The sequence below is a fragment of the Danio rerio genome, chromosome 22, assembly GCF_049306965.1.
Source record: "Danio rerio strain Tuebingen ecotype United States chromosome 22, GRCz12tu, whole genome shotgun sequence".
NCBI lineage: Eukaryota > Metazoa > Chordata > Actinopteri > Cypriniformes > Danionidae > Danio > Danio rerio.
In genome coordinates, this window is record NC_133197.1 from 8865620 (window position 1) to 8891086 (window position 25467).

General features: G+C 33.3%; 1 protein-coding gene across 2 annotated transcripts; it reads left to right on the plus strand.

Annotated features, from left to right (window-relative positions):
• The first annotated feature begins 497 nt into the window (after nucleotides 1–497).
• Nucleotides 498–16996, plus strand: si:ch211-213a13.1. Of its 2 annotated transcripts, XM_003201011.7 has the most exons (6): nucleotides 498–651; nucleotides 3536–3862; nucleotides 7621–7854; nucleotides 11009–11320; nucleotides 11482–11584; nucleotides 15541–16996. In XM_003201011.7, exons 1-5 carry the CDS (start codon nucleotides 606–608, stop codon nucleotides 11550–11552), a joined length of 990 nt encoding a protein of 329 aa, XP_003201059.1. In that variant the 5' UTR covers nucleotides 498–605; the 3' UTR covers nucleotides 11553–11584; nucleotides 15541–16996. The 2 variants fall into 2 exon arrangements, with proteins under 2 accessions (XP_003201059.1, XP_073793435.1); XM_073937334.1 differs by lacking the exon at nucleotides 7621–7854.
• Nucleotides 16997–25467: the final 8471 nt, after the last annotated feature.

Here is a 25467-nt window from a genome sequence, read left to right on the forward strand (position 1 = left end):
TTATTAGATTAAAAAGACGTAATTGTATTGTTGTTTTGTTTTTGTTTTTAATCCAGGAAACTTCCCTTGCTTACAGAAAATCTGTTCTCATGTGTTTTCATATGCAGATAATTGACAGATGTTTGCATTAACAGTCTATGCAATTTTTAAACATTACATCTTCGTGACTTACCTAAAACAAGAGACACTAATTTTGCAGTGCTATTTTTCTCGACAAGGCTTATTTGAAAGACAATGCTTGTTTGAAAGAAACACGAGAAAACACGCACATCACGCACACATTAACAACAAAACAATTAATGAGTGCATGCAACGATTACAATTACAAAATATGATAAAAAACTGTTTAATGCAACCAACATTGGGCTTGTTAATACAGCAAAACCAACACGTTTTTTTTTCAAAACCAACACGAATTGATTCACCAGCGAAGCGAAAGCATGACGTCATTACTGAGAATTAGCGCATGCGCTGTGAAGGGGGGAACAGGGGGAGCTGAATTCTCCGGAACAACGGTTTGTGTTTGACGCGAGGCCATTTTTCAGCAAGGAACATTCCTGTTGCTGTAAATTTTCCGTTTGGTTGTGGTAAGAAACAGCATCAGTATGAAGGACGATTCATTTATCTTTTGGATTTTGTTACTTGTGAACGGTGAGTCATATTTATTTTTAATAATTCAACACTTTCTGTTTCAATATGAATCGGAAACTATATTTTTTGCGATTACAATTTATTTTACATCCTCTTAAATCCTTCTTTGTAAATAATGTTATACTATTCTATAAATAGACGTTGTGATATAACACACCGTGAATAATGATGGGCTAGAGGACATGGGTGTTATAACGGGTAAGATCATTGTGCATGCGAGTTTTTGGTTGAACGCTAAATGGCGCTAACAGGCTATTACAGCTTATCTATATATTTTACCCCAAATGATCATGATTTCACTGGTTTCACTGTTTGCGGAATACACATTATAAACCGCCAGTACTGTCTTTAAGTAAATTGGACTCTGTAATAAATGATAAAGTACTGGTAAGCTACAAAAAATCTCAATGTTTGGGTGTGGCCCAGAATCGACTAGCAAAACATTTAGGCTGCAGCTAAATGCAGCCGAACTTGTTTATATATGAATAACTAGGCTACTTATAACCTTTTTCTTTTAAATCACTGAATATATTTGAAAGATTATGCCAATTAATGTATTAGTGTTATTTTGTGCCTGTTTCAAAATACTTCCTTTTCATATGAAACGTTTTGTCATATCAGGTGAATTAATGGTTAATTCATAGCAAAAAATATTATTCATTTACTCATTCATTTTCTGTTCGGCTTAGTCCCTTTATTAATCAGGAGTCGCCACAGTGTAATGAACTGCCAACTTATCCAGCATATGTCTTATACAGCGGATGCCCTTCCAGCTGCAACCTATCACTGGGAAACATCCATACACACTCACTCACACTCATACACTATGGACAATTAGCGTACCCAATTCACATGTCTTTGAACTTGTGGAGGAAACTGGAGCACACGGAGGAAACCCATGCCAACACGGGGAGAACATGCAAACTCCAGACAGAAATTCCAACTGACACAGTCGAGGCTCAAACCAGCAACCTTCTTGCTGTGAGCAAAATCGTGCTACCCACTGCACCACCATAATGGCCCAGAAATTATTATGTTATAAATGTATAACACGTATACAATTCCTGAAACCTAATAATAGCTATAACAAAAATTTTATTAAAGTAAATTTAAATACTTTAAATTTTAAGTAACCGTTCTGTCAAAGCTTAGGCTTATTGTCCACAAGTCCACACCTAGCTCCATCCTTTATTGTAACTAAGTACAATGAATTGAAAGAGCTTTACAATTCAGTTGAGAATACTAATAATGCAGTTGTCATTAATAATGCTGGATGTATTTATATTGTTTCATTTTGAGATAAATTGTGTCACTCACTCGCTAACTCACTTACACAGAGCATGAAATAAGATTGTATAAAATAATCATACTTCTTTTGTCAAATTGTTTTAACAAATGTCGTAGATGCCTTGTTAAAGATTTTTAACTCTAGTGGTGGAGGTTTATTTTACCTACATGGCTGAATGCGCTAATATAAATTGACAGACTAACCTATTTTGCTCTCAAGTTTTGTTGTGGATAAAATATAGGCCACATCATGACAGTATTTCTTTTACATAATGATTGTATGATTTTTAAGGACATTTTCAGTATTCTGATATAAATTATAGCATTCGGCCAAAAAATATTTTCAGGGTGGGGTTGCACAATATATTGTTTTAGCATCTATATTGCAATATGTACACACACAATAGTCACATCGCAGGAGATGTGATGTAGTTGATCAGGTACAACCGAATTTTGGAGTCATTTCAGTTTAACCATTATAAAGTAAAAGTTTTTCAATTGCATGATGTATTAAGGCCTGTGTAAACATTTTAAGCAAGTTTAAAGCATTTGGGCACATGGAAATGTTATGTTTGTAGCTTTAACAAATATGAATTGTATTGTATTATTTACACAATGAAGAATATACATCTTTATTGTCCATTTGATTATTTTATCTCTGTACCTGTATACTGTTAGCCTCCTTCATTTGTATATTTGCTCTACTTTATATCTGCTGGTAATTTGCTTATTATATTTTATACACTCCCCTACAAAATCATCCAAATCAAACTAAAATTCTTAATTAACTTATGTATTTATCTTGAGAAAAATCGCAATATAAATCACATAAAATGTAAATGTTGCAATATGTTTTTTTCCAATATTGTGCAGCCCTTGTTCAGAGTTCATTTACTGGAACATTTGAAAGCCACGTCAAGCTCATAAGCATCTGCTCATAGATGATTTTCAACATTTCTGTGTGTCTGTAGTTCTTTCACGCAGAACTCTGAATACACTGACACATTTGACCTTTGACCATGTCGCGTATGCAAGCATGTTTCTGTAAGGGGTGCATTTAGATGTAGATGGGATCTGAAATTGAAAATATTGTTATATATATATGTTTGTTCAATAAAAACTATAGAAAGTTTCAAGGGAAAGTGTAATGAAAGTCTGCTCAATTTTCACATGTGTATATGTGCATGCACATGCACATGTACATGTTTGTATGTACTATTACTGCACTACTACTATTAGGGTAGGGTGAATTTCACTCACAAGTTACAATTTATAAAGTTTTATTAGCGGCCAGCTGGAAGTAACTTTAGATAAAACATATCAGCATTCAGTTAAATATACAATCTTTTTTACTACACTGTAATTGTAGTATTGCATTGTATTGCAGACTATTAAATTTTTTCTTTTTCCTTTCTTGAAATGTGCATGTGCAAATTTAGCAAAACTAAATAAATTAATCATATGATTTTCCAAACCAATTAAATTATTTTCGTAAACATTATTTGAAATTAAACATTTAGTTCTCCACCAGTAATTTTCACCACAAATAATGCTAGATTTATGAAGGTTTAACATCTGTTTATTTATGTTTTTACAGGTGTGTCTGATGCTAATCAGAATGCAGTAAATTTGACATTAATGGTGGGAGATTCAGTCACTTTAAACTCTGGTTTAAGTGAAATATCCAAGGAAGATACAATGCGGTGGTTCTTTAAGAAGGAAGGACAGAATGAAGAACGTATAGCTGAAATCACAGGAGAGAAAATAAGGTTGGATGATCTTAATGGGATTTTCAAAGACAAACTCGAGCTGGAAAAAAAGAACGCATTTCTGACCATCACAAGCATCAGCAGTAAAAATACTGGAGAATATAAACTAAAGAAAAGTGAAAATATCATAATTTCATTCATTGTGAATGTCAAAGGTGAGTAAATCGACTCTCACAGTGGGATAATTGTATTCAAATCAGGATTTAAATTGTTAGAGGACAATTTACTGTATAGATGGTGTGCAGTAATCTGTAGCAGCCCCTGTAACCAATTCAGGCCCCATTTACACTAATACATTTTAGTTTTAAAACGGCATTTTAGATTTAAAGCGATCCACATCCACACAGGCATTTCATCTAGCCTTTCTGAAAAGATCTTCGTCCACACTACACCACTGAAAACGCACATCACATGATCACACACATTCTGACGTGCTGCAGCGAATGCATGAGAGCAGCGCATGTCGGAACGTTCTTCAAGGATCTACCGTTAGATCTCATCTCACTTTAGTTGTTAAACGTGAGATTTAAATTATCTTGTCTATATCTTACAACTCTTTTGTCTATTTAATCTATTACTTGTTCTCAGGTAACATGTTTTGACTGAATACAAAGATAGGTTAATATCTTAATTAATGTAACAACGTAAACTGATTCTGCACATTTGACTGATTGCATGCTTTTATTTTCTATATTGTATAAACTTATTATATGTTATTCTTTTATAATGGCCATTATTGATTATTAAAACTGATATTCTGAAAAGAGTGGGTATGTTTTGTATTTTTTATTGAAAATAAAAGGAGGCAGTAATGTTATAGGCTCTTTTTCGTATAAATATGCATACTGTGAAGATAACAGTCATATAAATATGTAGCTACAAGACGCCTCTACATTTTTGGTGTCTTTTAACTTAATATTAAAATGTAAATAGGCAATTCCTTAAATCATGTTTTCCATTTTATTTTGAATTTTATTTTCCATTTTTATGAAACAGCGTAGCCAGTGTAATGTGAACGAGGTTATAAAGTACACTGTTCTCTTTGAAGATTTATCCGACGTGTCCTTGGGAGTTTGTTTTCCATATCAAACTTGTGAAGTGAATCAGATAGGCTAATGTCTGCAGCCACGCCTCCATTTTCAGATGTCTTTGTTATTCCCCATCCACACTGACACGCAGCTGCAGCATTTTTAAGTGAAAATGGCATTTTCAGCAAAAACTTTGGGGTATCGTGGACGGAAGGTGTAACTGTAGCAAAACTTTAGTGTTTTAAAACTAAAACCTATTAGTATAAATGGGGCCATATCTTAGTTCACCCAAAATATGAAAATTATTTCATGGTTACTCCCTGTTCAATTGAACCAAACCAGTTTCTTTCAACTACTGAACACAAATGAAGAAATGAAAAAAGAGACTAATTTTCAACTAAATCCCTAATGAATTTACATTAAATAGGTATGGCTTTTTTAATTTTAAATTTTAAAAGCAGAAAAACATTTAAGCATAAATTAGGAATTTTTTTTTACCTTGTATTTTGTATTGCTGTTTCATTCTTGAAAATAGTATTATAAGTATAATTTTAAAGCATTTTTTTTTATAAAAATACAATTGCAAAAGGTTTTTTAATGTATCTATTTTTCATTACTAATAATAAAATCAGAATACTAATTTGAATGAAGTTATAGTAAATAGTAACTAATTATTTAATATAAGAAGAGTATAAAAATTTGTAGACAATGTGTGTATAAGCAGTTTTATATATACCTGTATATTTGTGGTGGGCCGTTATTGGCATTAAAATGCTGCGTTAACGCGAAACTAACGCGCGATACAAAATATCGCCGGTTATCTATTCTCAAAGTTGGTTTGGGAGCTGGGTCTATTCTACCCAAGCTATGATGACTTTAACCTACATAATTTAGCGCGGATGTATACCTGACCTGTGAGCCGTCTGACAAAGAGTGTCCTTCTGAATCAAATCAGCAGGATGCCCTGGATCGCTGTTTTGAGCTTATGTAGGCCAACAGTTCAAAATTCATGGTTAACTGAATAAACTGTTAGTAAACACAAGTACATCTTATTGAACATCATTTATCCTCATCACCAATTATCATAGTAGAACAGTTTCTCAAGCAGTTTGTGATGCATTTTGGAAACAGGAGATGAGCCCCTGGTTTAATGCAAACATATTAATAATAAGCAAAATTAATAATAATAAGCAAACATATTCTGAATGCCTTCGGCAGAATTCAAATAAACCGTTTTTAATCGAGAATAATCTCGAAAGAAATTTAGATTAAAAAATGTATCTATGTTAACCTATATATATGTGTGTGTGTGTGTGTGTGTGTGTGTGTGTGTGTGTGTGTGTGTGTGTGTGTGTGTGTGTGTGTGTGTGTGTGTGTGTGTGTGTGTATATATGTATGTACCACTGGTCAAAAGTTTAGGGTCAGAATGATTTTTAGATGTTTTAAAATAAACTTATCCTGCTCACCAAGGTTGGCACCTTGATAAAAAAAGAAAAATCTTCTTTAACCCCAAAAAAGAAAAAAATAGAACCCAAACTTTTGATTAGTAGTGTATAGGACAGTTTTTTTTTTAAAAAACATTATTCTATTCATCAAGGCGGCATTTATTTAATATAAAAAAGTTAAATCATTAAATATTTATTACAGTTTTAAATAACTGCTTTCCTATTCTATGTAGTTTCAAATGAAATTATTACTCCAGTCAATATTGCTTTAATAATAATATTAATAATACGAATAATAATTAATATCAGAGTGATTTCGGAAGGATCATATGACTGAAGACTAGAGCAATGAAGCTGAAAAAAATCTTTAAAATCACTGGAATAAACTATTAAATTAAATTGTAAATACTTTTGAACGGTTATTTTAAAGTGCAACAACATCTCACAATTTTACAATTTGGGGATTTGTATTCTTTTATATATATATATATATATATATATATATATATATATATATATATATATATATATATATATATATATATATATATATATATATATATATATCCCTTGGGTATGAATGATTTTGGGCTTGACTGTATATATTTTTGCAGAATTAGTTCATGCTGTCACATAACATATTTCTATTGGTCACGCATCTAAATGATCTGTGCATATCAGAGATTATTAAATCAGAATTATAGATGTGTAACATGAGCTCATGTTTCGGTCTCCTGCATCCACACACATATGAATGGACGTTCTTGAAATTCATTTTCAGTGGTCAGTCCAACGTGCTACCTATTTAAACAAGGAGAGAGAGAAAGAGAAAAAGAGAGAGAAAAGCAGGGGCGTAGTTATTTATGTTATATGCAAGTTAATATCAATAACAAGTTAATATTCAGTTATATTTTAGACTCAGTGTTTTTACAAATGAAAAGCTATAAAGCAATAAGAGAAGTGAATGTATTGATTAAATCTGTCACTAGCACAACAGCTTACTCGTCATCATCAGACATTAACCGCCCCCTAGTGGTAGTTTTAGTTAAATAAATTCACTCATTCATTTTCTTTTTGCCTTAGTACCTTTATTAATCTGGGGTCGCCACAGCGGAATAAAGCGCCAATTTATCCAACATATGTTCTACGCAGCAGATGTCCTTCCAGCTGCAACCCATCACTGGGAAACACACATACACTTTTATTTACTCTTGTTTAATAAATACTATTTCACAATGATCAATAAATAAATTGTTAATAATAATGATAATAATAATATTGTTATTCTAAATAATCATTTCACCCGAATCATTGTTTACTGTATTTTAAAGGAAGAGGAAATCAAATTACTACTTTATGGAACTTTCTTATAGCATTATAAGCTTAATCTGTTTTAAACTATTCCTGTTTGTTCTCTATGTGTGTCTGTTGTTAATGAAGATGGTGTGAAGAATGTGCCAGTGATTGAGGGAGATTCAGTCACTCTACACACTGGTGTTATCCTCAAACGTGATGTGAAGTGGACATTTGAAAATCGAGACTTAAAACCCAGTGATGATCAGACCGGAGATCTCACCATCACAAACATCGATAATCATCAGAGTGGAAATTATGTATTGGAGATCAACAACAGCACAATGGGCTTAAATAGAACATACTACATTGCTTTGATCGGTGAGTAGATTCTGTTAAAATAAATGCTACTTAACAGCTGCTCAGGAAGCCTCAAACTTTAATTCTTAAGCTAATAAACCTGATTTTAGTGTTTACGGTTGGCCTACAGAAAAAGAATACAGGTTTATTTAATGTGCTGGGACGGGTTTTGTATAGCAGCTGGCAGCTGCTATAATTTGATAAGTTGGTTTTAGGTTTGATATTCACTGGACATTCAGTTTTAGGGATTATTTGCGAATTACATCGACAGAACCAAAGCGCACAGTAACTCGAATAAAAAAACAATTTCTAGAAGATTCCAGTAAATGGTTAGAGGCCAATAATGGTACATTCACAAAAGCCTGACAGACTTACTACACTTGAGGTTTATTCATATTTCTATTCATATAAATATACAGTATGCAAATATTTTTGAAAAATATTTAGTGAATCACCCTACTCTAATTTTATGGTTTTAAAGGGTGTAGTACATTCACATAGGGCAGACTGACTTACTACAGGTGAGATTTTACCCATGTTTTCTTTCTTATTTGTACAGTAGACAAGTAAAAATATGAATGAAAATAAGAGTAAAATCTTACTTATAGTAAGTCAGTCTGCCCTGAATATACTACACACTTTAAAATCTTGTGATTTACTGTAAATATTTTTCAAATATATTTCTGTACTGTATATTTATATGAGCAGAAATATGAAAAAATCTCAAGTTTATTAAGTCTGTCTGGCGTTTTTGTGTACTGTATATATATTAATGGAAATATTGAGAAAATCTCTCCTGTAGTAAGTCAGTTTAGTCCCTATAAATGTGAGCACACGTTAAATGAGAAGCTTACATTTAGGGGAAATACTGTAAATATCTTTTCCTATATATTTGTGTGATGTATACATAAATGAAAGGGAAAATGTGTGAAAATAAAATTTAGGTGCTTTAGCTGATGTCTACTGTATGCTTATGATAAGAGATATTGCCTATTTCTGCTTTGTAATTACCGTTTAGTCAGAGGTATAGTAGCCTTGCTATCTGTATTATATCAGTCTGTTTTTTGCGTTACTGTGCGTTTTGGTTCTGTCAATGTAATTCGCAGATGTTCCCTAAAACTGCTGTAGACTGTACCCTACCCTTATCATAGTTTTGTCATGGGCAGGAAGGCGCGACCTTTGACAAAACCCAATTTTCGCTTCAGAGAAAACACCTTTAATGAAAGGGAAAAAAGAAAATCAATATTTAGGGTTTCTGCATAGTTCAACATATTTTAAGCAACTTTACTTACCTACATACACTAATACTGTACCTGCATAGGCTTGTGTAAAATATCATGTGGAGACATTCTTGGATTTCCTAAATGGAAATAAAAAATTAAAACATGTTTTGCAAATCTGTTTGAAAGTGGTTAAAACAGTGTCATTATAAATCATAAACTTCTTAAAGACGTTTTCTAAATGTCTTTTTAACAGGCAGTAGATGCTGCCATAACTATATAGGTGTCAAAATTTACATGGATTATAGGAATTGGGTCCATGTACTGAAGTAGAAGATGACATGATTATCTTGCTTAACCAGATGTAGACAGGGTGGATCTGTTTGATTGTACATCCTTTTTTTCAATATAAATGTTTATTCTTACAGTTCTTGGTGGTCCTTAGAGAAGTATTAGGCTACATGCCTACTGCATCTCAGTGGAAAATGTATTTTAATTACAACAGAAATAGTAGCCCTTCTGTTATGAGGTACACTCACCGGCCACTTTATTAGGTACACCTTAGTAGTTGGGCCCCCTTTTGCCTTCAGAACTGCCTTAATCCTTTGTGGCAACGATTCAACAAGGTACTGGAAAATTGGATTGAGATTTGGTGACTGTGGATGCCATTTGAGTACAGTGAACTCATTGTCATGTTCAAAAAAACCAGTCTGATATGATTCGTGCTTTATGACATGGCGCGTTATCCTGCTGGAGGTAGACAGCAGAGATGGGTATGCTGTGTTCATAAAGTGATGGACATGGTCAGCAACAAGGGGTGCCTCAGGAAGGTTGTGGCGTTGACACAACGCTCAGTTGGTACTAATGGGCCCAAAGTGTGCCATAAAAATATCCCCCTCACCATTATACCACCACTACCAACCTGAACCGCTTATACATAACAGGATGGATTCATGCTTTCATGTTGTTGACTCCAAATTCTGACCCTATCATCCGAATATGGCAGCAGAAATCGAGACTCATCAGACCATGAAACATTTTTCCAATCTTCTATGGTCCAATTTTGGTGAGCCCATGCAAATTTTAGTTTCCTGTTCTTAGCTGACAGGTGTGGCTCAGCTGGAACCAGTCTGGCCTTTCTCCTCTGACCATTAACAAGGCATTTACGCCCTCAGAATTGCTGCTCACTGGATATTTTTTCTTTTTCATTCCATTCTCTGTAAACCCTAGAGATGGTTGTGCATGAAATCCCAGTTGATCAGCAGTTTCTGAAATACTCAGAACAGCCAGTCTGGCATCAACAACCATGCCACATTCAAAGTCACTTAAATCACGTTTCTTTTCCATTCTGATGCTCTGTTTGAACTGCAGCAGATCGTCTTGACCATGTCTACAGGACAAGATGCATTGGGTTGCTGCCATGTGATTGGCTGATTAGAAATTTGTGTTAAAAAGCTGTTGGACAGGTGTACCGAATAAAGTGGCCAGTGAGCGTATATCTGAGTAAAATGGCTTCTCAAAGATGCAGGGTAATGCTTAATTTTGTCAGTGGTGATTGTGAATTTGGTGAATCTCCTGTGAGTTATTTAATTTATGTACTTTTGTCACTTTCCTTTTTAGGTTTTAGTTTAATTATTTGTTAATCTCAATCACTGAAAATAAGTGCTCCCTATATGCTTTACCAGCACCTCTCAGTTCAGCTTTCTGAAGAACAATGATTTAAGTCAGTCAAAATTTAATCAACCAAAATGAAATTCTAAATGGCCAAGTTCAATTGAAAAATACAATACAAATACAAAACAAAATGAAAACACCTTTTTTTACTTTTAACATAACAAACTTATATGTTGTATTAACTACTTGTAAATTGCTCAAAGATACAAAATGCTTAACTGTGTAATTTAAAATTTAATGTTTAATCTTTTATTCTCCATATGTGTTTCTTGCCATGACAGATGGTGTGAAGAAAGAAACGGTGAAAGAAGGAAATCCTGTCAATCTACGCACTGGGCTTATTGAAATTAAGGGTTATGATCTGGTTTTGTGGAAGACTAAGGATGTTACTGTGGCTGAAATCAATAAAAACAAAAATAAATTCTTAACACTTGATAAAGGTGATACGAGATATGGTGGCAGACTGGATTTCATTCAACAGTCTGGAAATCTCATCATCCGTGACTCGAGAACAACAGACTCAGGAGATTATGATTTACAGATGAACAGCAGCACATACTCCTTACAGAGGACCATCCGTGTTACTGTTAACAGTAAGTACATCGAAACTATCTGTATCTTTTCAGTGTCTGTGAACATGTCTGTGCAGAACTGTCTGTCTTTATCCTTTTTAGATCTTCATCAGGCTATTTAGTGCTGATGTAGTGTTTATTATTAATCAGATTTTAATAGTGACTGTTTTTATCAATTGCAGATTCAGGTGTGGCTACAGGTGCTGCAACAGGAATCGTTGTTGGTCTGCTTGTGCTCCACTGGTGTCTGTAGCTGTAATTCATCAAAACATCAGCAAAATAGCGGTAAGTATTACAGTAGATGCTGCAGAGTGTAAAAGTATAAATGGTTGTTGTTCTTGAGTTTGAGTGTTCTGCTGGTGTTTGATTCACTGTAATGTCATGTTGTCACTCCTCCAGCCGTGTCAGAATTAGATCACAGTAACCTAGGAGAGAAACAGGAGGCACTTCAGTTTTTTTTTCTGAATTAATATAAGTGATTTTACTAGGTCATGAATTCACTCTACACTACTACACTTAAGCTAAAAAGTTATTTTCATAGTTTGTCATTATGACATCACATAGTGTCAGTATCTAGGCACCAGTGTTTCCTGTCATTTGTTATCTTGCTGAACAAAACTCTTCTCTGTTAAATATATATTATGGCCCCGTGAGCAAAAACACAATTCATACTACTACATATGATGAACACAGAAACAACATCATGCAGTCAAACCTTTAGCTTTTATGTGCTGTTTACATTTGATTTGACCCTGAAGTGACTCGGTGATATCCAATCATACTTTTAAAAACAGAGATATAAAATAATATATGAAGGAACTATCACACTTTTTTTGTTTTTAATTTAATTATTACCTATACACAAATATAGAACTATCAAAATTAAATATTTATTTATTGGTTAAGATTTTCTCTAGTGAGATAAATGATATATTGTGATTACCTTGTGTGTGTGTGTGTGTGTGTATATATATATATATATATATATATATATATTAAGGGTGGAGCCGAACCCGAATACGGTATTCGGAAAGGCACGAATAGCGTGTTTTTACGAATACTTGATTCGAACAAATACTTGAAAAATTATTTGTATTCGGGAGCAAGAAAAACACTATATCAAAAAGCAGCGTTTCCTCATGAGACCACAGTGCATGCCCGAGTGAGAGAGAGAGAGAGAGAGAGAGTGAGAGAGAGAGAGAGAGAGAGAGAGAGAGAGAGAGAGAGAGGCAAAACGCGCCAAAGCCCGAAACTGAAAGCGAGACGTGACTTTTAAGGGGTTGTTTCATATGGATTTATTAATCATTCTTACTGTTCAGTGATCGCAAACTGCCGTAGTTTAGAGACGCAAGAAGACGCAAGACGCAAACTCCTCACTGCACGTCAGCTGCGCGCCTTCAGCAAATCTCCTCATTCCTGCAGCACGAGAGCTTTATGATTGTTTATGCGCGCCAAAAGTGGCGGATCTGTCCGGTAAAATATCTGACTGCGTGTCACCGCATCCCTAAGGACTGTTTGGTGAAATATTTGACTGCATGTCAATGCATATCAAACGACTGAAAGGATATAACTAGAGAAATCTCCACTGTGCTACTGGATGAGAGCGTATGGCAAGCCGTTTTAGCATTTAAACCTTGTTCTGACTATCCATAAATATATTTAGAGATATCTCTAATTATATTTTGACTTGTCATAATTATAATTCGACTAGTCAGATTGGAAATATCTGCAAATATATTATGATAGACTAGTCATATTCCTCCATTGACTTCCATTGAAAAATATTTGCAGATATCTCTAAATAAGTTGACTAGTCACAATTGTAATTAGAGATATCTCCAAATGAATTTTGACTAGTCAAAAATCCAATTCAAGATATCTACAACTGTAGTTAGACTTTTAGTAAATTAATTAGAGATATCTTCAAATATATTTGTAAATATATCTAAATATGATGAATTAAAGATATCTCTAAATGTATTATGACTAGTAAAAACTCAGAGATATCAATTACAATTGTTACTTTTCAAAATTCATCTGATTTCGTACTAGTACAATTGTAATTGCAGATATGTCTAATTGTCATTCTGAGTAGTGGAATTATAATTATGACTAGTCAAAATATAATTAGAGATATCTCTAATATATTTATGGAGCCAGAACAAAGATTTAAATGCTAAAAAGACTTGCCATAGAGAGTGCTTCTCACTAAACAGAGCACCGCGCAACCTTCTATGTAATGTATTATCACATGCACTAAAAGCATCCTAAAAGCATCAACACAGCCACATTCTGCCCCAGCAAGTCAGTTTCAAACATAAAAAAACAAACAAACAAACTTTATGTCTTTTTTGTGGCAGGCAGATGACAATTGCAGGGCTGTATCTTTTAGTATAGAATACTTTTGTTCTGCCAGATCTCCCGGGCAGGGTTTTATTTAGATTTATTTAGTTAATTTTAGTTTTTGGAATTCTGTCCATTGGAAAGAAGTTCTTTCAGAAGAAGAACAGTTTTTTGAAGTATTATTTGTTTTTATTCTGTCTATTCAGTGTCCTTCAACAAGAACGGTGGTGGTGGGGTTCATAATATTCACAATGGTATTTTATTAGTTGTTGGTTTAACCATGGATGAGATAATGGCTTCTATGTTATTTTCTTTTCAATTACATTTCTTATCACATGTTCAAAAAGAACAGCCAATACTGCATATCTATAATTTATATAATGGGTATAATTAAACAATACTTTCACTATAACGTAAATTAGAAGTGTAATAGAAAAAAATATATATATTTGCGCCATTTTGAATTTTACTCGAATACAAATACAAATACAAATACTTTTCCCCCCTCAACAAATACAAATACCGGCTGCTCCGCACATCCCTAATATATATATATATATATATATATATATATATATATAAATATATATATATATATATATATATATATATATATATATATATATATATATATATATATATATATATATATATATAAAATATGTTTATTACGTGTATATATCTTAAAAACAAAAAATGGACTTGGTTTTAAAAAAACAACACCATTTAGGTCTCTGGCCGATACGGTGGTACGGTATGTTTTTTTTTATTTTTTTTTTATGAGCCCGTCTAACCTGAGTGTTTTTGATTTTTCTTGCTTGCACTTGCATGCGTGTCTATATTTGAAACAACAACCTTCTTGAGCTGACAATAACATGCGCGTGATTATTAAAGTGCTTCCGACATCCGATCCTGTCAGAAAAGTAAAGGACAAACGCCAGAGTGAAGCGCCTAAAAAAGGAAAAGCCGGACAAATCACAGGAGCAAATAGTTTCAGCAACCATGAACATGAATCATGAACAAACTGCCACATTTATCATCACCTTTTGGACTATTATGAACTCGGATTGACAAAATTATTCTCTAACAGAGTTTACATGTGCTGGTGAAGATTATAGACACATATGAGAGGTTTGCACTGACTGTGGGCTATGTTGCGTGTTGTTTTTGAACCCAAATAAGGACTAAATGCATGCTGTGTAGTTCTTCTGTAGTTGGTAACATATCAGAGACTGTAAGGTTCTGTATGTGTTCATATATGTTCATTTATTTATTTATTTTATATAATTACTGACGTTACAGTAGGCTATTTTGCTGTCATTGATCTGCAGTTATAATCAAATAATGTTCATAGAAAAGTTAGTAATAAACATTTATACGGAAGTATTTATGTGTATAAAGCATCTGTTTTGTGAGAAGTGCTTCTCATATGATATGTAAGCGACCTGTATAACTTTACTGTAGACATTTCCTGGAGTGAGAATGATGTCGACTGAAACATTCTGTCGGACACCATGCCCACCTAGAGAGTACCGTTGGTACTCTTTGGGCAGGGGAAACACAAGCCTGATAAAGGTGACTCGTACCGACTTTTATCGTACCGTACTGTACCAGTCAGTGGAAACGGCTCAGGGTCAAACATACCCCACAAAAGGGCAGTTCTAGTCTTCTGTACAACACAGCTACTATTATTGTAGTGGTCAAATATGGCAAATTTATCAGCAAACCAAAAGTGTTTTAATTTAAATGAATGAATGATTGATTTGTTTTCTTGTTTTTGTTTGGCTTCATTAGTTAGTTTAATAATCACTATTATTCTGCAGAGTATCTGTTACATGCAGGTTAAAGACAGATTTATCTCTTTCTGATTGATTACTCTGTTTTTTTTCTTTCCACAGATATTTCCTCTGATGAAAGAAATTGATTAGCAAATCCAATTAAGTCTTATAATAGCAGTATTGTATGTGCTTTTGAGATGCGAAACTGCTTATTAAGGAATTTAATTTGCTGATAATAAGTAATATATGATGCTTTCATTCCTAATGGCGTAGATGCAGTATTGAGCCTGGGCTTACTTTACATGGACATCAGTATCCTGATTATTTACTTTATTCCATATAAGACGGATTTAAAGTGTTTGTGGGTGTGAGTTGTCTTTAGAATATTTCTTTCATGTTTCGCTTTTACATATTATAGTTTATACACTGAATAATGCCACACAACGTTACATTCCTAAGTGACATCCTCGAACATTCCCTCCAGAATTTTGCACATCAACACTCGTTGGTGTAGGACCATATAGAGTTTCGGGTGTTTAAGCTTCAAGTGCTGTTAATTGTTTGTCATGCTATTCACGCAAACAGATGACAGCAGATACTAATTCTTGCTCATTGCACTCTTTTGTTTGCCATATTGTTGACCACCGTTTACATTGTATAACAGATTGTCTTAATAACGTTAATATCAGAAGGTTGTTGTCCATGTAAATGTACTGAAGCTGTTCATTTTGTGTTATTTTATGAAAGGAACACTCCTCTTTTTTTTGAAAGTAGGTTAATTTTATAACTCCCCTAGAGTTAAACATTTGAGTTTTACCATTTTTGATTCCATTCAGCTGATCTCTGTGTCTGGGAAAGTTTTTTTTTTTCTTTTTAGCTTAGCTTAGCATAGATCATCGAGTCAGATTAGACCATTAGCATCTTGCTCAGAAATGACCAAAGATTTTTTTTTTTGATAATTTTCCTATTTAAAGCTTAACTCTTCTGTAGTTAAATTGTGTTCTAATACTGACTGAAAATGAAAAGTTATTATTTTCTAGGCCAATTGAATGAGCCTATTTTTTAAAAAGTGGAGTGTTCCTTTAAGTGTTTGACTAAATAAGCCTAATGCAGCATGTTGTACTGTATAAGATATTGCGAGAAGCAATCTAAAGCTAAATATGTATATGTGCCTTTATTTTTTGATACTTGCATTTTTACATTCCACATTGTTTTGTATGTCATGTACTTTTGTGTTTATTATCTAAAGATTTTAAGCATTTTGAAAAAACAACATTTGGACCATTGGGGAGCAATAAATAAATGTATTAGTATTATTATTGCTATTATTATTGGAAACAAAACCTTGTTAGAACTTGCTGTTTATAGATGTTCTTAATCTTTTTTTTTTTCTTGTTCACATTTCTCACTGCACCCCAGTCTCTAATTCATTTTTTATTTGTTAAACATTTCATTCATTCCTCTTTTGATCTTTTATAAACCTCTGTTACTACATGACAGGCAGTGTATTTTATTTTATCAGTTAAAATCTGTATCAGTGTTATAGTTATTAATTAAAAGCTTGATTTGCCATAAATTGTGTTTTGGTTGTTATTGGATTCCCAAGTTATCCAAAACATGCTATATTTTGCCAAAATTCCTTTGAAGTTAAAAGGCTTAAATCTTTATTCCCTTTTCTCTTCTTTTATTATGCAAATGGGTAAAGAAATTGCATCTTTATTATTTTGCAAATGTTACATAGATTTACAATTTGAATGTTCTGATAGGAACAATGTGGTAACAAAAACAAGACAAACATAAAAAAAAACTTAAACAAAACTAAATTTGTCATTAAAACTGCATACATTTATTTCTTTGTGCTAATAACATTAAAGAGCAAAAGTTCTGCTAGAAGTTCTATAATGTTTATTCATAACTTTGAGAGAATATAAAGAATTGATCAGGACATTTAGAGTTTCATTACATAATTGCATTATTTGTATTTTCAGTTCTACTGAGTTCACAGAAAAAATGCATATTGCATGTTTCTGTAAGTCCCATATTTTAGCAAACAAATCGAAAATACATTAAACATAGTCTAAAAGAAACCCAAAAGCAGGATTTGTTTAAACAAATTTAAATTGAATTTAAAACATAGTGTTAAATCAAACAGAAAAATACAAAGGTCAATACTTAATTTGCAATTAAATATAAGCGTGTGTTGTTGTTCTGTTATGAAATGTGTCATTCACCTCTGTCATTAAAGATTTTGTGCAAGAAAAACTTTAAAATGTGGAAAAAACACTTCTGCAATATGTGCTCAAAGTTAACAAACCACATACACTTTTCTTCACGTGCATTGGAAATCAAACTGGATTATATGCGTTGTGAGTCAGTGGCTCTGGCATTGCTTGTATTTGTGTGCAAGATTCCAATAGTATCTGGATGCAGCCTTAGGCCCCGTTTACACTAGTGCGTTTTAGTTTTGAAACGGCGTTTTAGAATGAAAACGATCCGCGTCCACACTGGCGTTTTACCCAGCGTTTCTGAACTGCTCTCCGTCCACACCAAAACGCTGAAAATGCACATCACGTGACCACACAGACACCCTCGGGCAAGCGCTGCAGTCCATCTACCCAGATGAGAGCAGTGCTAGTCGGACTTCTCATCAAGCATCTCCCGCTGGATCTAATCTCACTATATTTATTAAACGTGATATTTCATTCATCTTGTTGTCTTTATCTAACGACAAATTCCCTGACTTTGGGCATTGGAATCTATTACTTGTTCTCAGGTAACGTGTTTTGGCTGAGCGCAAAGATAATGATTGATTCATGTAACCGCACGTAGCCTATTCTGTATATTGACTGATCGCTTGCCTTTATTTCCTATAATGTATAAAGTTATTGTAGCCTATGTTTTACTTTATAATGGCCAAAACTTATGCGTTTTCAAACTAAATCGCACTAGTGTAAAAGGGGCCTCAGACACAATGCACTCAATGGAGTGAGTGATGTCACTGTTACGGGTAGGGTTAGGTGAGCGCATGTATACTTTAAGGAGAGTTTTATGATGAAATGTCAACGTGGCATGCAGAATATGGACTGAACCGTGGAAACCACAAAATATATTCAACATCAGATAAACAGAACTCTTTAAACAACGCTTCAGTACATGAATCATATCTTTGGAACAAATTAACAGCCAACTGCATACTCATCTCATGCTTGCTAAACATGCAGCAGTAGGCTTTTGTGATATTTGATGTGCATATTTTAATGTTGCTATGCTGTGCAGTCATAAAAAAAATAATACATGTGACAGCAAACTAGGAAATTAGTCTAATAAACTGCATATACAAAATGATAGGCCTTATTAGTATGACTAAATACACAAATAAATTCTATTTAAAACAATAATTTACATGAATATGGATGCTTTGGAAAAAATACGATTCGTATCTTACAACTCCGTATCTTAAAACTCCTTAAACAGTGTTGGTCTGATGATGTGTAGCTTTTATCTAGTCTGGTTAATGTTGAGGTGTAGAGCCACAACTTCCCACTGGCACGTGCACACATAGGGCTCTACCTGCCCTTTAGTCTGGGATATAAAGTGCCCTTCCAAAGTGGCCCCGCGATCTCCCCTCCCCCAAGTTTTAGGTTCCACCTCCCCCAAGTTTTACTAGCAGATACCCCCCGCCCCCTGCTCTTTAGTTCGCGAACGCCCATCGCCCCCACTGTTATACTCAACCCAACCCCCACCCGGTCCTCCTGTCGTAGGCGAAATCACATCCCCATAGTTTTCACTTTCGGTTTGAGGGTGGCATGATCGTCGTTTGCCTAGACTAGAGCGCCAGTTCAGCTTACTTCAGCCCTGATGGCGCCTCAACTATTTACATGGTATTTGAAATACAAACATAACAGTATTGTACTTTATGAAACATTGTCTCTATTCTTCTTATGATTAGTAGCCTAGTATTTGATAAAACTTATACACTGTTGGGCAGTTAAGAGCTACAATCCAACCTGCATTTTCAAGATAATCTATGGTGAATAAAGGCGAAGATGCAAAAATAACTAAAATGTCACACATTTATTTTCTGTACAAAGTAAGCAGTTAGAGAATCATCTGCCCCCTCGTGTCCTGATGTGAGAATGACGTCGACCTCACAACAGCAGCAGCCACGCCCACAGAAACACTGACTAGTGTCGACTAAAAGCCCACAGTTTTCTGCTTTCTGATTTTACAACAATCCAAAACAGTTTTTTATTACTAATAGTATTTAAATTAATATATAATGTTTGACGTTTTGAGTCTCATTAAACTCTCCTGAAATGTGTTACCGATTGTAGATGCACACCCACATTATAATTTTGTTTTGCGAAATATTTGCAATTAAATAATTAAGCAATTTTGCTAAATTAAAAAGTATTTTAAATTCACAGTCTCTCTCTCTCTCTCTCTCTCTCTCTCTCTCTCTTTTATATATGCATGTATTTAGTTAAACAGTATCTTACACAAAGTTTAAAATAATCATATAAAAATAGTTAAACCATAAACACTCAAATAACTCATCAACCTCAGATTCCAACATTTTCAAACACTCTGTATATGGTTTTAGCCAAGAACGCTGCACAATTACATGAAAACAGCCTGAGATTCACAAGTAAAGGTCATGTTTCCACTATAAAGAGTGTTATTGTGCTGTGTATGTATGTGGCTATAGTGTACAGTGCTGAACTGAAGATCTACTATCCTTATTTTTAATGGGTCTTTTGTACAGCAACTGCCAACTCTATTTCACGGAGGAGTCTGACTCCAACACTCGAGCTCATTTACATCTTTCAAGAATAAATAAATAAATAATATAATAGCAAATCGTCACCTTAAAATTATAAGGTTTTATCTGACATTTTTGTCAAATTTAGTTATTGACATGTTCTTATTAAATTAAATCTTTACATTTTTGGTATTTTTTATAAGTTGTTTACATTTTAAGACTTTTTATTTAAAAAAAAAAAAACAAATGTTACACACATACTGTTTGCTATGGAATGCAAAAACTAGTGAAGCTCAATATCTCAAAATCATTCAGAATGCAGATAGAACCTTATAATTCCAAGGTGACGAAATACAAATAAATGGTATACCGAAAATGTACTTCTTCTACAAAAGGGTACATAAAACACCTTGCAGGAACCCAGATACATCACTCAAATACTGTTAATATTATTAACAATAATCTTTTATTAATTTACTTTTTCATTATTAAACTACAGTTATTGCAGTTAAAAACATATAAATAACACTAACATGAATTTGACATTTGATGTTTGTAATTGTTCTCAACAGTAAATCTTGCCCATTTCCTAAAGTTATACACTGTAAAACCCAACAGTCAACTTTATTGAATGAAATGTAGTGCAGTTAACTCAAAATTGACTGAAAGTTTATTCTACTCATTTGAAAAGAGTTTTGAACTCAGTGTTGAAGGTAATGCGTTAATTAAATACCTCATTACTTCAACTTAAATGATTAAGGATTAGTTTAACTCAAATGATTTGCTGCAATCGGTTTCCTCAAACGGTTTGAGTTGCCTTAGCTCATTGGGTTTTACAGAACTCAGTTGGTTTGAGTTCTCCATTTATTGGGTTTTACTGTGCTCAGTTTGCTTCATTTACTTAAATGGATTAAGTTCACAGTACTCATTAGAATTTGTTTTTGAACTTAAATGTTTTATAACAATCGGTTTCCTCTAACGGTTTAAGTTTCCTTAACTTTTTGGGTTTTACAATGTAGTTTTAGTTATGAAGCAATGTCTCTATGCAACTAGGAAATATCTTCACCATATTAAAGTCTGTATAAAGCAGAAGTGGTCTAATTTTCCGGTTAAGATTGTGTGTAGATAGATATTATCTATTTTTGTTATTTTTAGAGGCATAGATCTTTCACACTGACTAAACGCTTGACACTTTAAAGGCCAGTGAGTCACAACTTTCCACTTTCAGAACTGTCAGACTTTTGACTGTCAGAAAAAAAAACTCAATTTTTTATTATAAAATATTATAAAACATTTTAAATTTCTAAAATCTAACTGGAATACACCATAATTGCACTGATATTTAGTCTTCTGTAGCTTTTGCAAGGCAGTATCATAGTGCAACTAATACTTTAAGCAATAGCCCACAGATTCTTTTTGAGGGCCTGTTTCACTTCTCATTTTCTCAGAAGCTACATCCTGTATCGTGCAGTAAACAGCCTGCATTTCCAAGGCACATTTTGACCTGGTGTAAACTTGCCTCCTATCGTCCTTAACCATTAAAAAGATCAACAGAGCACATCGCCCAGTTAAAACTAGTAAATTACTTAAGGATTATTCTCTTTTATCAACAAAATAGCAAATATATTTTATAAAAGTATTACGTTATTTGGGGTATATATGTATTTTACGTACCCTCTAATGTATTTCTATTAATGCTATCAAAAGTTGGTCATAGAAGTGTGGTCTCACTGATTATGATATCATAATAGATATAACATTATGATTGACCATGATAACAACTACATTAATTGGCCAAAACTGCCCTCTAGTGTTTAGATATCAGAATGACTGATACGTTGACGTTTAGAACAACAGGCACGCCCACAACTGCAAAAATGACCAATAAAAACGAGGTTCTGTGATCTCGCGTTGTCATCAATCCCCAACCTACCGAAAACAAGATACAAAATTGGTTTAAACAGCATAACTTACAATAATTCACAAAGGATTCAAAGGTTGTAGCATTATTTAGGAACCTAAAATGCTATTTTGAACAAAACAGTCAGGATTTATATCTGAAGTTGCAGATTTCTCCTTTGAAGTGGTCGACGCACCTGGAGCTCCCTCTAGTGACGAAACAAGTTTCTAACACGTCAACGCGTCATTATAGCATTACAAAACAAAATGTAAACTGTAAAACCCAAAAATCATATTCTTTGGTTACTCGCTTTATGTAGATCCTTTGCATTGTAAATTTATTATTAATTTATTGCTTTTTTGGCAAAATTTTACAGTTTAAATGTACACTTTCAAAGTCACACCCTTACTTTTTTAATTTTAGAAATGACTTTGATTTATATGTGAACTCTGTAAAAGACTCTAACAATTGCATGTAAAACGCTTTCTTGGTGTAAATCATTTAAACTTATTCAATTTGCTTGAATTTTATTTATGTGTCCCTCTTTGCCTCCTTGTTCATATTGTATCTTTGTAATGTTCTTTCTTGTATAATAATAAATAAAAAATACAACCAACAGTCAATTTTATCAAATGAAATGAGGGTAGTTTACTCAAAATTGACTGAAAGTTAATTCTACTCAATTGAAAAGAGTTTTGAACTCAGTGTTGAATGAGTTATATAAAAGTTTTATTACTTCAACATAAATGGAGTACGTTCACAGTACTCACACAGATTAGTTTCTTTTAACTCAAATGGTTTGTAGCAACGATTTCCTCTAATGGTCTGAGCTGACTTAACTTTTTGGATTTTACAGTCGTCAGTTGGTTTGAGTTCTCTCCATTTATTGGGTTTTACTGTGCTCAAATTGCTTCGTTTACCCAAATGGGTTATTTCAGAGTACTCATTAGGATTAGTTTTTAAACTTGAATGGTTGGTTCCAATCGGTTGCCTCAAATGGTTTGAGTTTCTTTAACTTATTGGGTTGAACAGTGTATGGAAACAAATAAAACCTTTACGTCACAAAATCATTTGTGTTGTCACATTCAAAATATGAAAGAAAACCCCTATATACAGGAAATCATTTGTATGGTCAAATAATATATATATATATATAAAAAAAAAGATTACTTATTTTTTAATATTCAGTTTTGAAAAGAAAAGTGGAAAATCAGTATAAATAAATAAACTACAGGTAACCATAATTTCCATTGAAATCCAGCCACAGTTGTTCTTAATAAAAGCAAACATAAATATTATGAAAAACACATCAGTATTTCATTAATATCAATATGTTGTTGACCTCAATAGCTAAACTAATTGTGGGATAGTGTAAAAAAGCAGATGATTATTAGATTGTTTACAGTGTGGATGATGCTGTAAGTGCTCCATCTAGTGACCAAATATGAAAACAAAATCTGCAACTTTTGTCTTTCCCCCCTCAAACATCTTGTTTTAATAAAAATGGTAAAATAAAAAAAAGAGAATAATAAAATGCACTATATTATTATTTAATATTTATTAATAGTATTCTTTCTTTCTTCCCTGCTTTCTTTCTTTCTTTCTATCTTTCTTTCTTTCTTTCTTTCTTTCTTTAGCTATTTATACTTTACAAAATATTTTTAATGAAAGCACTGAAAAGTGTGGAAAACCAGTCAGAAAAATGTGGGAGATTGGGCTGCACATTAGAAGTAAATAATAATAATAATAATAATAATAATAATAATAATAACAATAATAACAGTAAATGGAAAATAATTAGCACAGTAAATAGGACACACAGTCGAATATTGATATGGAGAATCGTTTTGAACAGTCCTTGATGAATGATTAAAATCGATTGTTTATGTGTGTGTTAAGGGATTATGAATGCTGCAAGTGGTTTCACTTCACATTTGCTGATTCATGCTCCGGAGCTGAAGGGGCGGTAATGCACCAATTAGATGGACGAAACCCGCAGCTGAACGTGAAAGAAGAAGAAAAGAAGCCGCTTCTCTCAAAAGTTCACGCATATGTTTGTTCGTTTTGAACGTTTCACAACTTGTTGTTTTAATAAGTGAGCTTTATTTACAATTGAAGACATGCATTCAGCCCACCAAGAAGAACAGAAATGTATAAAGACAGAGTTTATTGAAGATTACAGTGAGAACAGGAGTGATTCAGAACCCTTCAGAATCAAACATGAAGACACTGATGCACAAAGAGGTTGGTGACTATTATTTATTCCCTATTAATGAAGCTATATAAGAGGACAAAACGTTAAACAGTTAAACAGTTCTTTAGATTTACTGGGTGCATTGTGTTTGAAAATGATAAGTAAATGCTAATTTGACCCACATAGTCGTTCATTACTAATTTGTGGTTTATTTATAGGTTGTAAAATGTTGTTTAGAAAGCAGCAGATTATATTGATGGCAGCCTCGCTGAATGGTGGCTTGCTGGAGTGTTAGTGATAATTGAAGTGTTTGTGTTTATTAATATAATAACGACTCTCCATGGGATCTAAAATAATATTGGACCTTACCTTTAAATTGTCCGTAAGGTCAGTTGGTTTATTCATTTCACCTGTAGTGAATGTATTGGAATTGTGGGGAAAACCAGAGCACCCTGAGCAAACCCACACCAACACGAGAGAACATGCAAACTCTACACATAATAGCCAACAGGATAAGCTGGGCCTTGAACTAGCAACCTTCTTGCTCTGAGGCGACAATGCTAACCCCTAAGCCACTGTGAGCCAATTTTTTTTTTTATTATATCATTTTTTTGTTCAATGTAGAGAGAAGATGGGATTTGATTATATTGTAAACATCCCCAAATCTCCACACCCAGGTAGACTCGTTCTTTAATGACAGAAGTTAAAACATTGCTGTGAAAAACAAGAGTAATGCTAAACCAAATAAAGAATAGGAGTGAAAATAAATAACTATTACATCATAAGATACATAAAGTCCATATAAACAAAGCTGTACATCAGAAGGTAGAAACAAATGATCTGACAATATCAAAAGTTATAATCCAGGACTTGACAGTTTTTGACTGAGCTCGAATAGTATGCGAATAGTATGCACACTATTGAAAGTTGCATACAAATAACATCCAGAAAAGACAGGCATTTCCACTGCTGAGCCAGTGCGAGCCAAGGCTTTTATAGGACCGGCCTGCGCCAATAGCCTGGGAGCTTGAATAGAGGTAAAGTTAGTTTTATATTCGCACATTCAGACTTTCTCCTTAATAATACAATTTTATAAAATATTTATTTGCAAACTATAAATAGTGAAATCATATTAGCAGCCAATGACTATTGAAGTACAACATTGTTTACAGTCAAATAAACAGTTTTAAT

Coding starts and splice junctions, on each gene's coding strand:
- si:ch211-213a13.1 (XM_003201011.7), top strand. CDS start 606: ATGAAGGACGATTCATTTATCTTTTGGATTTTGTTACTTGTGAACG. Junction 652..3,535: donor GATTTTGTTACTTGTGAACG/GTGAGTCATATT, acceptor ATGTTTTTACAG/GTGTGTCTGATGCTAATCAG. Junction 7,855..11,008: donor ATACTACATTGCTTTGATCG/GTGAGTAGATTC, acceptor TTGCCATGACAG/ATGGTGTGAAGAAAGAAACG.